The 14345-nt window shown below is 45.0% G+C and overlaps 1 protein-coding gene across 1 annotated transcript in view; it reads left to right on the top strand.

Moving 5' to 3' along the window:
- IPO11 (importin 11) overlaps positions 1-13562 on the top strand; it is a 104999-nt gene extending 91437 nt beyond the window's left edge. The window contains exon 29 of the mRNA XM_056848663.1: positions 13396-13562. Coding sequence (XP_056704641.1) covers positions 13396-13560 — 165 coding nt within the window. The 3' untranslated portion in view covers positions 13561-13562. The remainder of the gene's footprint in view (positions 1-13395) is intronic.
- The last annotated feature ends 783 nt before the right edge of the window (positions 13563-14345 follow it).

Genomic DNA, 14345 nt, shown 5'->3' with positions numbered 1-14345 from the left:
GCAGTTTGCTGCCTGACATAGAATGATGCTGCTCAATAAAGGTAAGTTGAAAGGCACTTTGGACATCAGCAGGTCTTTGGAGTCCAGACTTGAACCCCACAACTCTAGAATACCATCTGCCTGGTGTTACAATTCCTATCAACTTATCTTCTTTTGTACAGTTCCATTTCTACATAGAAGACCTATTACCCCTGTGCATATCACACCTAATCCAATCACTTGTCAATTAAACAATAGCAATTTTCCATTTCTTCTTTAAAAAAAAATTGTTTGGCCATCATGACCTTTGGTGGTGTTGCCAAATAATTCCAAACCTCTGCTCCTAATATTGTAGTCTTATATTTGTCTAGTGGCTTATGTTTCCTAGTGGCTTAATAAAATGTTATTGCTTATTGATTTCTTTGGATGCAGTAATTGATAACAGGTATGATGAACTATTTTAGGAGTCTGTATTTAAAGACTGCCACGCTTCACTGAAGTACATACAGTTCTAGATTCTGTAATCATCCACTGAGTCACAGATGTCAATATTATAATTAAACAAGATACAGGGATTAAAAGTGTAAATTAAATCTAGAGAGGTTTCTGATTTGTTTTTACAGAAGAAGGTGAGTCAGAGGATAGAAATAAATCTTGCACTTGATCTGTTGTTCAGAGAGAATGGGAAATGTTTTAATTTCAAGCCTTACAAATGGCATGTGTTAAGCACTAGATATCACTGGATACTCAATTTGATGGAATACAGGCAAAGTGGAAGCAATTGAGACAAAAACTGAGAATATAGCGGGATATGTAGGATAGAATTGACAGGATAGAATAAACAGTATGTTTCCCTTGCATGAAAGAAATAATAAGTGCAAACTAATATCCAAGCTTAATAATAGAAATAAACTAGTTTTCTGCTTATGAAGGACCCTTAAGGAAATAGTGAAGTGAGCTTAGCTCATTATTTGTGAACATTTTAAATTTTCGTATAATAAGAGCTTTTAAGCACTGGTAGTCTTAAAACATCAATACCTGGGATGTATATTTGTATTTGTGCATGCATGCACAACTGGAGCTCATAAATGTGTAAGGTCCTCCTCATTTACTCTTATACTAAGACCTCCATGTGTTTATTATTCGGACACCTTCAGAGCTTAAAATGGAATCCACATGGCTGTGGGCCTTGATATATGCTTAAAACACTACTGTTATCAAGATTATGTATCAGAAAACTGAACTGCAACCTTAAGTGATAAATGAAAGGGTATCAGAGTCTGAGAGAAAGGTGGGATTAAAATTGTAGTCCCAGTGGGAGGACCTTACTGATAATATAAACAACCCTTTAGGAATGGAATTATTGATTGCTGTGACCTCCTTTTCCTTTCTTTCTTTAGTTCTCCTTTTCTTTGCTTTCAAGTTCAAATTCAGCTTTCATGTCAAAATGTACTACTAGGCTTCAGCAAAAAATGTTTATTTTTTTAAAATCCTGCTTCAGATTTTATAGTGAAGTTAAAACAAAGGATTCTTGATCAAAGAGGATCTAGTCACAGTAGATAATGCAGCTGTTCCCACAGGTGGATTTTTGAAGGGTACTCCTGAGTGCTAGTGTCAAATAAAAGTGGAGGAAAGCTTGGAATGAGTCCCACCAAACGCGAAGACACTTTCATGCTGATTTTGTGACAGAGGGGTTTTACTACTTTGCTGCCATGGTGCCTGTGCAGATTCTATCCAACTGAGCTATTCTGAATTTTGCAGTGGTTTTACATCAGGCCTTGATGTCAAGATTTGGAAAATACAGAGGCTTACAGTAATGTGTTTGCTAAGCCATTCACAGATAAAACTGTTGACATTGTATCACTTACTTTAACACCATTGTTTTGTTTAGCTTTTTGGTGCCGTTTGAGAACATTATAGGAACACAGTTTAGTAATGTCACTTTTCCTTTTCTTTAAAAGCGATGGCTGGCAACAGGTATCCATGCACCGATCATATCCTGGTTAAATTACTGCGGTGTATTCCTCTTAAGGCTGTTTATTATGTTTTATTTTGTAAGTTGACTCAGGCAGGTAGCCTAGAGAGGCAGGGTAGAAATTTTCCAAAGAAAATAATAAATAAAACACTGCACAGCACTTTTTCAAAACACTTGTGCCTTTTTTCTTCAATAGCTGCCAGCACTTCTGCAGGATGGTCATGGATTAGCAAAGATGTCTATTTATATGATTCATTACTGTATTTTTGTTGCATATATTCCAAAATAGCATTTAAAAATTAAGTAGTGTATTTAAAAAATTGCAAGCTGCAAGGGCAGCTTCAAGGCAACCCTGGGTTTAACATGAGGAGGAAGAGGAGTTGGTTTTTATATGCTGATTTTCTCTACCACTTAAGGATGTATCAAACCAGCTTACAATCACCTTCCCTTCCCCTCCCCACAACAGGCACCTTGTGAGGTAGGTAGGGCTGAGAGAGTTCAGAGCGAACTGTGACTAGCCCAAGGTCACCCAGCTGGCTTCATGTGTAGGAGTGGGGAAACCATCCCAGTTCACCAGATTAGAGTCTGCCGCTCATGTGGAAGAGTGGGGAATCAAACCCGGTTCTCCAGATTAGAGTCCATCGCTCTTAACCACCGCTCTTAACCACTACACCACACTGAGCACACACCCATGCTTTCAGTGTTGTATCCTGCCATCCATGTAAGCAAATGCATGCAGTCTGAAGTTGGTGATTTACAGCTCCTCCAAATTATAAAGAACATTACTTGCTTGTTTGTTTTTTAATTGCAAGTTGAAGGGCAACCTACTTTGTTGACTCCAAGGTAAACGTTGGTGTAACATGAGCTTATTTGGATGCTAATGTCTGAAGGGACAACAGTTGAGATAAGGGGGAAGTTTGTGTAAGTAATGTGTTATGCTTGCATCATTGAATGCAAGGGAGCATGTCTGGATAAGAGATTTTTTAATAGATGACACCTGAGAAACTGCTTGATTGTGTGTGCAGTGTGAGAGATAGGCATTCACCTTTCTGGAGAAATTGCAGGTCAAACTGCGATGGACTTTTTAGAAGGGAAAAAATAAATGCACGGCTTTGAAGGTACAGCAGGTGTCTCAATAGATATATAATCACTTGCTTCAGAATTGCTTGAACACGTTTTTATTTTTAAAAAGGTAAAGGTCCGTTGGGATCGAACTCAGGTCGTGAGCAGAGCTTGAACTGCAATACTGCAGCTTACCACTCTGTGCCACGGGGCTCTTGTTTTTATTTGGTTTTTATTCATATCCTCCATCTCCTCCTTTTTTATAATTGCTCAATTCTTGAACTCAGAAGATGGAAGCAAAGAAAGCTCCATTAGAACTGATTGTGAAAGTATCTGATGTCACTCTATGCCTTTTCCTTGAAGTTGTAGTGGAACTGACTGGAGTGCACCTTCATCTTGCTACTGAATCCTGATGCCATCAAGCAGGAAGCTGAGCATTTGCACCAGCCTTACGTTTTCCCTTATAAAATGCCTAAGTTGCTCTCCATTCACTGCCCTTGGGCAACTAAGTCTAACTTAGACATAAGGCATACATGAGGGCCGTCTAGCAAAGTCACAACAATTTGCTAAATGGGCAGGCAGTTTCCTGAGTAATCAGACTACTTTGCCTCCCTGTACTTCAAGAAAGTCTACCTTGATGTGTGCACCCAAGTTCTGGAAATTGCTTTATAAGATGAGATAGCTGACCATGTCATACTCTTTATGATGATAAATATACACTTGATCCATTTCATACTCTTTATGATGATAAATATACACTTGATCCATTTAGCAAAAGCTGCTTTTGACTGGAGTTTCATGCCGTCCCCTTCTGTTACAGTGTCTGGATTTCTTTCTTGTGTTTACTAAAACATCTGCACACCTAGTTGCAGATGTATTCAAGGCACTGCTTGAATACAAATATGAATATTTCCATGGCAGGTACATTATAAAATGTTGATGGTGTTGCCACTTGATCACTACCTTAATCCAAACCAGCAGCTTGAATTTTACAAAGGTTTATTTATTCACAGTATTCCATCTTTCAACAGGAATACTTGAAGGTGGTTCACATGAAAAGAGTGTGTAACCCCTGAAAAGATGATGCTAGGTGGTCAGGGAAACCTCGTAGACCAAACGCCACAGGGAGTGCAGTGAGGAGGGAGAACTAGGTTGAAATGATCTCACCAGCATGGTGTAGTGGTTAAGAGTGGTGGTTTGGAGCGGTGGAGTCTAATCTGGAGAACCGGGTTTGATTCCCCACTCCTCTACATGAAGGCAGCTGGGCAACCTTGGGCTAGTCACAGCTCTCTTCGAGCTCTCTCAGCACCCCCCCACACACACACACACCTCACATGATGTCTGTTGTGGGGAGGGGAAGGGAAGGTGATTGTAAGCCAGTTTGATTCTTTCCTAAGTGGTAGAGAAAGTCAGCATATAAAAAACCAACTCCTCCTCTTCTTCCTTCTATCAATTTTTTTTCTGTTGATTTCCTCTTCTGGTAGAAGGTGTGTATGTGATTTTGTTTGAGTTCCCCCTCCTCACTGCAGTGCCCCATGTGGGTTTCCTTAACCCCCCCCCCATAGTATTACATTTTCAAGCATTGTTGGTTATGCTGAAAAAGGCAGAGTCCTGTCTCCATGGGCATGTTGCACACACGGTTTGTAGAATCCATCCCCAACATCTAAGAATGAGATCTTTAAAAAAAAGTTACATGAAAAAGCCAACAGCAACCAAAACAACAGAGCAGTATCAGCATTCAGGTAAAAATTTCAGTTTCCAAAAGATTGACAGAATAGCCAGGTTTTCTTCTATGTTCAAAAAGAAGCAAGAGACAGTCCCTGTTCTGGCCTCATAAGAAAGTGACTTCCATAGTTCAGGGCCCCCTACAGAAAAAGTTCTACTCCTTGTTGTCAGCCAGTTACTTCTGGAGTAGTGACTTCTGGAACAGGGCATGGTTGGCTGATGTTGTAAGTATAAGGGAGCTGGGAAGTGGTTCCATGTATCAGATGACAGTATTGTACATTTCAATGTTTATGTATTTTTCTGTTGGTGCTTAACTATGAAGTTCCATGTACCAAATTATAGTATTGTACATTTCAGCATTTATGCACTTTTCTTTTGGTACATAACTATGAAGTACAGACATACTGACTTGAAGTAATGGTCTACCCTGATTATAGAGTCGTAATTTTTTAAAAAGAAAATCTAACCATAAATGCATTAGTTGAAAAAAATATTAATTATTAATGCAGTCTACAAATTACTTTTCTCTGTATTGCTTAAGCTCTTGAGACTGTTTGAACTCAGTGAGTAAATACTCCTGCCTTTAAGGCATTTTTAAATCAGTCTAAATTCCTAAATTAGTTAGTCTCTTGGTAGTGACTTTAATTCCACAAAGCCAAATGCGTATCATTACTCAAACTGAACACTAATAGCAATTCTTGCCATTAAGCCAGTTCTTGTTTTCAGAAAGATGTCTCAAATGATGTCTTCAGGCATGAGTATAGTAGCAACTTTTCCCACAGAATATGTAACAACTCAAGTAATTTAACATGTAGATGGTGGTGCTGATTGTCTGGTGTCTCTAGTCTATACCAACCTCAGCAGTTGTCCCAGAATTGGATGCAGGCCTTTACTTGGGGCTGGATCCAGCCAGCTTTTTCTGTGGTGAAAAAGGGAGGGGGCCCTATTTGACCACCTAAAAGGCTGTGCTGGGGATCAGGGGACCTATATGCCTGAAACCCATGTGGGACCAAGACTGTAGAGAAAAAAGGAATTGAGCAAGATTGAGTGGGAAAGATAGCTGGATCCAGCTCATGATCAGCCACAACCATGTGGCGAGTTTGGCACAGCCTCTATTTAAAGATAGCTCGTTCTTTTTTTACTCCAGCACATCCAGCTGTAATTTTTTAAAAAATGGAAACCCATTGAAATTTATCTATTTCCACAGGGTAGCCTTCCACAGACTGTCACACACACAAACTAATTGGATGGATAGCCTCATCAAGATACCTGGGAATGTCAGATTACCAAAGTCTTTTATGTACTAAGTGACTAGAAAGTACTAAATAGTAAGTGAAGGGACATGCTTTATTGCCAATAGCCTTTTCTGGGCTAACTATCCCTTTTCCTCCAAGACTTATTTTACTGGAGTAATGTAGTTTGGAACTGATCTTTAGGCACAAGAGTCTAGATTGCCCAGGCACAGCAAGTGTTTTTCTTAAACATAAAAGACAGACTGAAAGTAAAATTAAAATTTCATAGTTCTCTCTTCCATTTCATCTTCACAACAGTGCTGTGAGGCAATTTAGGCTGAGAGGGCATTACTGGTTGTCTGGGGCCGGCAGCCAGCACAAACCCCGACCCGGGCCTTTCCCCCCCAAAAAAAACTTACCTCGAGGCTGAAGCTCGCCAGGCTGCCGCAGCCAGGGCCGAGTAGAGCCAGGGTGGGACGCCAACAGCCCGTGAAGCGGGGCATGGCCCCGCGACTTCTCCCCAGGGGCGGCATCGCCGGAGCAGGGCCCCCCGCCGGGGCAGCCCAGTGGAGTCGCAGGGAACCCCGGCGGATGCCCAGAGGAGGGCAGGGGGAACGGCCAGGCCAGAGAGCACCCGCCGCTCCCCAGCATGCGGGCGGGGTGCCCGCCGCCAGCTGGGACCGGCTGGCGGGCAGAGGGAAGAGGCGGCGAGGCCGAACCAAGCCGAGACGGTGGCTGCGAGGCGGGGCCACGCCACCACAGGACGCCCAGACACCTCCCAGCTGACAGGCGGCCGGGCGAGAGCAGGGCAGAGGCGGGCCCCGAGGCCGGAGGTTGGGGAAGGGAGGAAGACCAAGGGGCCCTATATGGGTTTGGGGGGAGGAGCCCAGGGGGGGCAGACTAACCATGCGGGTGGAGGCAGAAAGGAGAGAGGGAGATAAAAGCGGGAGAAGCGGAGGTCGAGGAGGAGAGTTTTGGGCAGGAGCTGACCAGACTCTGTGAGGCAACAGGGTCACGCTGGCTAGTACCGACGGGGAGGACAGCTCAGACTCTCTGTCAGACTGGTCTGAGACTGAGGAAGCTCTCCTCGACCACCCCAAAGTGGAGCACGTGTGCCCAGGATCGTCAGCCGCCAAGGCCACGCTCCACACTGGTACAAGGTTACCCAGCTCGCCCGATGGCCAAGAAGGTCCAAGCAATATTTGGGGGGGCTACTATAAACCTGTAATACAACTTCCCTTCCACACTTATACTACCATCCCATCTCATGTATACGGCCTTATGAGTTATGAAAGAGAAGCTTCCATTTTAATTCTGAAATTACATATTGGCTCAAATTGCGACTCCTCTTCCATGCCCCACCCCCAACGCACAACCTTACCTATTTGTTATTTTTGTTTTAACATAAAGTCCAGTCTGAAGAAGAGTCCCACAGAGTAGCTGGCTATTTTGTAATATTTTGGTAGCCCCTGAGGCTAGCCTGTCGATGTTTAGATTTTTCTGTTCTGGTGGACCAATACATCCACAAACGCCTTGTATGTAGACCAGTTCACTTTAAAACTTTATTTTTCTGACCATATCAGTTCCAGAATCATGTATTATCTGCCCAAAGTCAGCTTTTCTGGCTAGTTCACACTCAATAGACAACGTAGCTAGGTAACTTAATTTCTTGTCCCTTAGTACTCCTTCAGTTTTTGATGAGTGCTGGCTTGCGGAAACTTCTTTCAGCCTCGGCTGTGGTTACTGGCTGCATGCAAAAAGTCTGCAAGACTATGCTTACTTGATTGAAAATTATTTGTGGTTGGTTTTCATAGTTTTCATTTACCGTATATACTCGCGTATAAGCCGAGTTTTTCAGCCCCAAAAAAGGGCTGAAAAAGCCGAACTTGGCTTATACGCGGGTCAATACAGTAGGGTAGGGTAGGAGGGAGGGGGGAACTTACTGCCGCCGCCGCCGGGCCCACGCCGCTTCCTACTGCCAAGAGCGGCCTGGGGCGGCCTCCTGCAGCTGCAGGGAGGCTGCCCCGGCCGCGCCGCCGCTTCTGGCGGCCGAGAGCGGCCTGGGGCGGCTGCCCCGGCCCTCGCCCGGCCGCGCCGCCGCTTCTGGCGGCCGAGGGCGGCCTGGGGCGACTGCCCCGGCCCTCGCCCGGCCGCGCCGCCGCTTCTCGCAGCCGTGAGTGGCCTGGGGCGGCTGCCCCGGCCCTCGCCCGGCCGCGCCGCCGCTTCTGGGGGCCGAGAGCGGCCTGGGGCGGCTGCCCCGGCCCTCGCCCGGCCGCACCGCCGCTTCTCGCGGCCGTGAGTGGCCTGGGGCGTCTGCCCCGGCCCTCGCCCGGCCGCGCCGCCGCTTCTGGGGGCCGAGAGCGGCCTGGGGCGGCCTGGGGCGGCTGCCACGGCCCTCGCCCGGCCGCGCCGCCGCTTCTCGCGGCCGAGAGCGGCCTGGGGCGGCCTTCTGCAGCTGCAGGGAGGCTGCCCCGGCCCTTGCCTGGTCGTGCCGCCGCCGCCGCCAGGCCCGCGCCGCTTGCTCCCACGCCGGGAGCCCAGGTAAGCCTGCGGGGGGGGGGAGGGGTTATAAGCCGACCCTCGGCTTATACGCGGGTGCCTAATTTTTCCCCATTTTTTGGGAGAAATTAGGCACCTCGGCTTATATGCGGGTCGGCTTATACACGGGTATATACGGTATAAGATAAGTGGGGTTAATGCATACTCTGTACCAAAAGTAGACTTGGAAGAGTGCAGCGACACAGCTTTGCCTGGCAGAGTTCTGGGTCGGGCAACAAAGAGGTATTTGGGGAATACGAAAGCATGGCTGCACAGGAAATTGCATTTTTGTAACAGCTCCTGTCAGAGATGCTTACCAGCACTGTTTTTGTTTGGAGCACCAACAAGTGGAAATATTTTTCAGTAGGTTGTGTGTAGTAACCATAACAATTTGTAAGCCTTAAGTTGTTATTTTAAGGATTCTGGTGTTTAATGGTTGAGCCTGTGGTATAGTCCTTTTTCAGTAACAAGCAACCATGGTATTTTCTCTGTGCCTAAGGAAAATCTCCCTCTACCTAAGGCTCATGCAGGTACCTTTAGGGAAACTATTCACCATATCAGGGACAAGGAACGAACACGATCTTTCAACTGGAGTAAATGATAACAACTGCAAGATTCTGGACACATATCCTTGTAATGCCAGCTTATTAATTTTACATTTTGAATTTGGCACGTGTGATGGTTTTTATGACGTTTAGTGTTTAGATTGCATTGGGATATAATGCATCTAGCTAAGCTGTTCCGTACGAAAGCTACTACCACCCATAATCTTTCAGTGAGACTTTTATAATTAGAAAACTGCTAAGGGTGGTTAACCTAATCTAAATGAATAAGTGATTTTTTTTATTGTTGCCTAGGGAGATGAGATACTATTAATAAGTTGACAGTTACTGTACAAGCTGAAGCGTGAATACTGTGTTATCCCTTTATAGGCCTTTGTTCAGGCTACAATACTGTGACAGGCACTCAATGTTAATTTGCTAAAGTAATACATCCTGTTTTGCAGAACAAAATTCAGAATTTAGCTAGTTGTATTTTCTCATTTCCTTTCTTTTTTCTTCTAGGATTATTTTTAATCATACCTATTTTTTTAAAAGCAGCTTAGTGGGGTGATTTCCATCAAACAGCGTAGGTGAGAGGGAAGGCTGAGTTCTCCACTCCTCTGCAGTTCTGCAACAATGTATCTTTCACCCTTAGTTGAATAGAAAATAGTAAAAACAGCAATAGAGAGAAGGTCTGATATTTGATTGTTCTATTTACTACAGTGCATCTTTCTAGCCTTGCGCAAGCGGTTTGTGTATCTTTATTTGTAAATTTGGATTGTCAGTAATTAGTAGCAGTTATTGCAAAAGGTATGGAGGCTGGAGAAGAGAAATTGTGATTTTGTTGTCAATCAATGAGGACAGGAATTGTCTGGGAGCATACCTATACCAATATTGCTCTCTTCCTTGATTAAAGTTGCCAGCCTGTGGCTGGGGGGAGGGGGGGCTTGCCAATAACATTGCTGATGATGCACCAGCATAACGTCTGGGTTGCACCAGAAATGATGCTATCGTGTCAGGGCAACACTAGCATTCGCCCAAAGCTCTGGGGTTTAACCATAGAGTTTGGGACAAATGCTAGAGCATCACCCCAACATGACAACGTCACTTCCAGGTCATGCTGGAAGTGTTGTCAGCACATTGTCAGTGCTACTGATTCTCCCCCTCCCCCCCCCCGCCCCATGTACCCTTCCAACAGCCTAGCAGGTATCGGCAAGGGAAGAGCGCTGCCAGCAAGGCGTCTCCCACCAAAACAGGTAATCTGTCAGCCCTTTCCTTGATGGAGTAGAAGGATGCTGACTTGACAGATGGGGAGACAGCTGTCCCCCATGGCAAGCAGACTTCAGGCTTGTTGAGTCACCCCATCCCACTTGCTGCAAAAATGAAAGCGAACACCTCCTTCTGTCCTAGGCTACTTTCCAGGAGAAATAGGATTTACTGCTGTCTTCACCACAACAGAAACAATTGTGCAGCTTCGCATCAGGCTCCGCTCTGGCTGTTTCAGAAAAAGTTGGTATTAGAGGAAAAGTGGAAATAAAAGGGATCGCTTATTTCAAGCAATGGAGTGGATTCAATTGTCCTCCGAGGAGCCTTCGTTCAGCCAAAGGAGACTTCCTCCCAATTTGTGGCTCTCTCTCTAATGGAGGGAGGAAGGCTTCAGACTTTGCTCAGTGGAATGGTAGGCTAAGGGTAGGATACATCCCAATTTTTCCAAATTAGCTAAATTTTGATCGATATATTTCATGCCATTAATATAATAATCTAAATATAATTTAAAATTACCTACAATAAACATTTAATAATTCATTAGTTTATTTTTAAAATTCTTGATTTCAGCAAAGCTATTTTTCCCCTTTTACAATATAAAAATATTTTAAACAAGTAAATTGTAGGTTTACATGAGTAAAAATAGTAATTATAAATTGTCTTCAGCAATATATTATTGTTATTAATGGGCTCAGTTTGGCTTTTAATACCAAATCTAAAATTAATTATTGGAAATCATCTTTGGTCAGCTTTCTTTCTTGTGCCAGAGAACAGCATATGAAGGGCTAAGTGTCCTGAATTTAACTAGGAGTATCACTATATCTAATTCTCAATAGATCTTTTTACAATATTGAAAAAAGCCCCAAGTATGCTGAAAAATCTGAAATCTTAAAAAAATGCTGTGAGTTAACACCCCCTCCAAGTACCGTATATACTCGCGTATAAGCCGAGTTTTTCAGCCCAAAAAAAGGGCTGAAAAAGCCGGCCTCGGCTTATATGTGGGTCAATACGGTAGAGGGGGGAGGGAGGGGGGAACTTACCACCACCACCGCCATCGCCGCTGGGCCTGCGTTGCTTCCCCCGGCCAGGAGCGCCCTGGGGGGGGCCTCCTGCGGCTGCGGGAAGGCCGCGCCGCCGCCCCCGCCGGCCGCGCGCAGCTCCCCCAGGCCAGGACCGGCCTGTGAGGGCCTCCTGCGGCCGCGGGAAGGCTGCCCCGCCCCTGGGGGGGCCTTCTGGGCCACGGGGGGGGGGGGGGCGCTGCCGCCTTCGCCGGCCTGGAGTGGCCTAGGAGTGGCCTGCGGGGCCTCCTGGGCCGCGGGGGGGGGGGCGCCGCCGCCGCCTGCCTGCGCACCTGGATGTAAGGTAAGCCTGCTGGGGAGGGGTTATAAGCCGACCCTCGGCTTATATGCGGGTGCCTAATTTTTCCCCATTTTTGGGGAGAAATTAGGCACCTCGGCTTATACGCGGGTATATACGGTAATAGAACCAACACGTGTAGCTTTAAGATACTAATTCCCCTCTGTGGCTGTTACTTGGCAACCACAACAGTATTACCAGTTAAAGCCTTGGTTTATGTCAGTAAAAGGCTTGGGGAGGTGGCAGGACCCTTTCCAGGGCTGTTTTGGCCTTTGAAGGAGGATTCATTGGGCCAGGCCTGGCAGCAACCACCATCCAACTTGTTACCATGCGACTTGCATGATGTATCCAGACCCATCTGCTTGCTACTGTTCAATAGCAGCCACCCCACGAAAGCCACGGTGGTGTAGTAGTGTTTCAGACTAGGATCTGGAGATCCAGGTACAAATCCCCACTCTACCATGGGATCTTGCTGGGTGACCTTGCACCAGTCACACATTCTCAGCCTAACCTTCCTCATAGGGTTGTTGCGAAGATGAAACAAAAGAGAATGGTGTAAACTGCCTTGGGTCCATATTGTGGAGAAAGGCAAGGTATAAATGTAATAATAAACATAGCTGAAGGTGGGGGCAGATAAAATGTAGATGGGTGGATTGGAAGGAGCGGAAGGAAAGCTGAGGGTATGGGGGCTACCAGGAGGGAATGAGTGTGGGGAAAGGGATGCAGGGGGAAATGAGGTGGGCTACCCACTGTGCAACTAGGCCTGGCCCAACAGCCGGCACTGTGCAGTTCAGCCAGACTTTTCGCAAAGGGAGGCTGCCAGGAGTAGGGAAGGAGGGGAAACTGAAGATAGGAGGGGGAATAAAGGGAGGTTGGCAGGTGGGTAGGAAGGAGAAAAGGAAGGAAAAGGCAAAAGGCTATGGGGGCTTTCAGGGAAGGGAAACTTGGAAGGCTTTAAGAGGGGAGTGGACATGTTCATGGAGGAGAGGGGTATTCATAGTGCTGAGGGAGAATGCCCTGCTCTTAAGGGGAAAAAATATTATAAATACATACCTTAAATAAACACATGAACACACATGAAGCTGCCTTATACTGAATCAGACCCGTGGTCCATCAAGTCAGTATTGTCCACTCAGACTGGCAGCAGCTCTCCAGGACCTCAGGCAGAGGTCTTTCCCATCACCTACTTGCCTAGTCCCTTTAAGCCAGGGATTGAACCTGGGACCTTCTGCATGCCAAGCCATAGTGAAGAAGTAGACTCCGATCAACTAAACTCAAAAGCAAAAATGGACCGTGGTTTGACTGGCTGACTGTGGCAGAAGGTCTTTTGGTGTGGAAGCCTTTGCCATCACCTTTTCCCACCAGTTCTTGCCTTAACATCTGCCTCACATGACCACTGAGAAACTGAATGGAGTCTTTTTTTCCTGATTTTGAAAAATTAGTACAGAATTTAAAGTATCTTCTCAGTTTGCTTTTTTTTTTTTTTAATGAGCTAGCGTTGACGCTAAAGGTTACTTTTAATTGATGAAGTAGCAGGATTCCTCTTTGAAAGAGTTCAACTGCTGAATGGTGTTCTTGGGGTAAGAACTATAGAAAACAAAAGCTTCTCTTTTTTTACAGCAGCTTAAGATTATAAAATAGATGAATGAGTCACCGTTGAGCTGGGTTTGCCTACTGTTTTCATTGTTATTTATTTATTGTTCTTATCTGTCTTTTACAGCTTGCACTAAAGGATCCAGTACACTCCGTGTCACTGCAGCAGTTTGTATACGAGAAGCTGAAGGCACAGCAGGAGCTGTCGGGAGAGCCAGGCTTTCAGGCACTCATGGAAACGGTGGACGCAGAAATAGTCACCCAACTGCAAGACTTCTTACAGGGCTTCTGAGGAAACAGAAGCGAGGTTTTCCGTGCCTCTTCCTCAACTTCCGATCTTTCAATCTGTCTCCGAAAACCAGCTTTAAACAAAAACAAAGATAATTTCAGTTGAAATTTAAGAACAGAGGCTGTGGGACTGGATTTCCACCCCCCCCCCCGGGGGAAGACAAGATTGAAATAATAACTGTAAATTATCTAATTAGTTTTACCTTCCTGTTTCAACCAGGTTGTAATTTATATATGGAGTAAAGTTTTGTATAAGAGAGATTCTATGAAAGCAACTGTTTCGTTTACTGTTAGTAAAATGTCACAGCTTTGACTTTGACAGTCATGCGCTCTTAATACTTGCAGAATGGTGCCATGGGTTTTTTCCCCACCATGACATGAAGTCGTTTGGGCTGCCTGGCATTGCTATTTACTCTTAAAACTGTATTAAAATGTAAGACATTTAAAAGAGCAGGGAACATTACAATAGGAAAGTATGTAAGGATGTAAGTGTCCTCAGTCAAGCAAATTACATAGTATAAACATAGTGATACAAATAGGCAAAAGTATTCTTAGCATTTTCTCTACGGGGAGCTGAATGCCAGTCTTTTTCATGAAAAAGTAACTGATGAAGACATCCAAATTTTAAAATTACTATGTTGATCCCTATAGGAAGAAAGATTTTAGTAAGTTCTCTCTTTTATTTCTCTGAAAATATTTTTGATTTAAAATGTAGCACGTAGACCCAGTGATGGATTTAGGTCTATGTGAGATGCAAATTGATACTTTATTTCCTTCTATCCTGGTAGT

Source organism: Euleptes europaea, chromosome 4 (genome assembly GCF_029931775.1).
Source record: "Euleptes europaea isolate rEulEur1 chromosome 4, rEulEur1.hap1, whole genome shotgun sequence".
Classification (NCBI taxonomy): domain Eukaryota; kingdom Metazoa; phylum Chordata; class Lepidosauria; order Squamata; family Sphaerodactylidae; genus Euleptes; species Euleptes europaea.
Note: the sequence above shows the minus strand (reverse complement) of the source record. Positions and strands in the feature narration are given on the sequence as shown.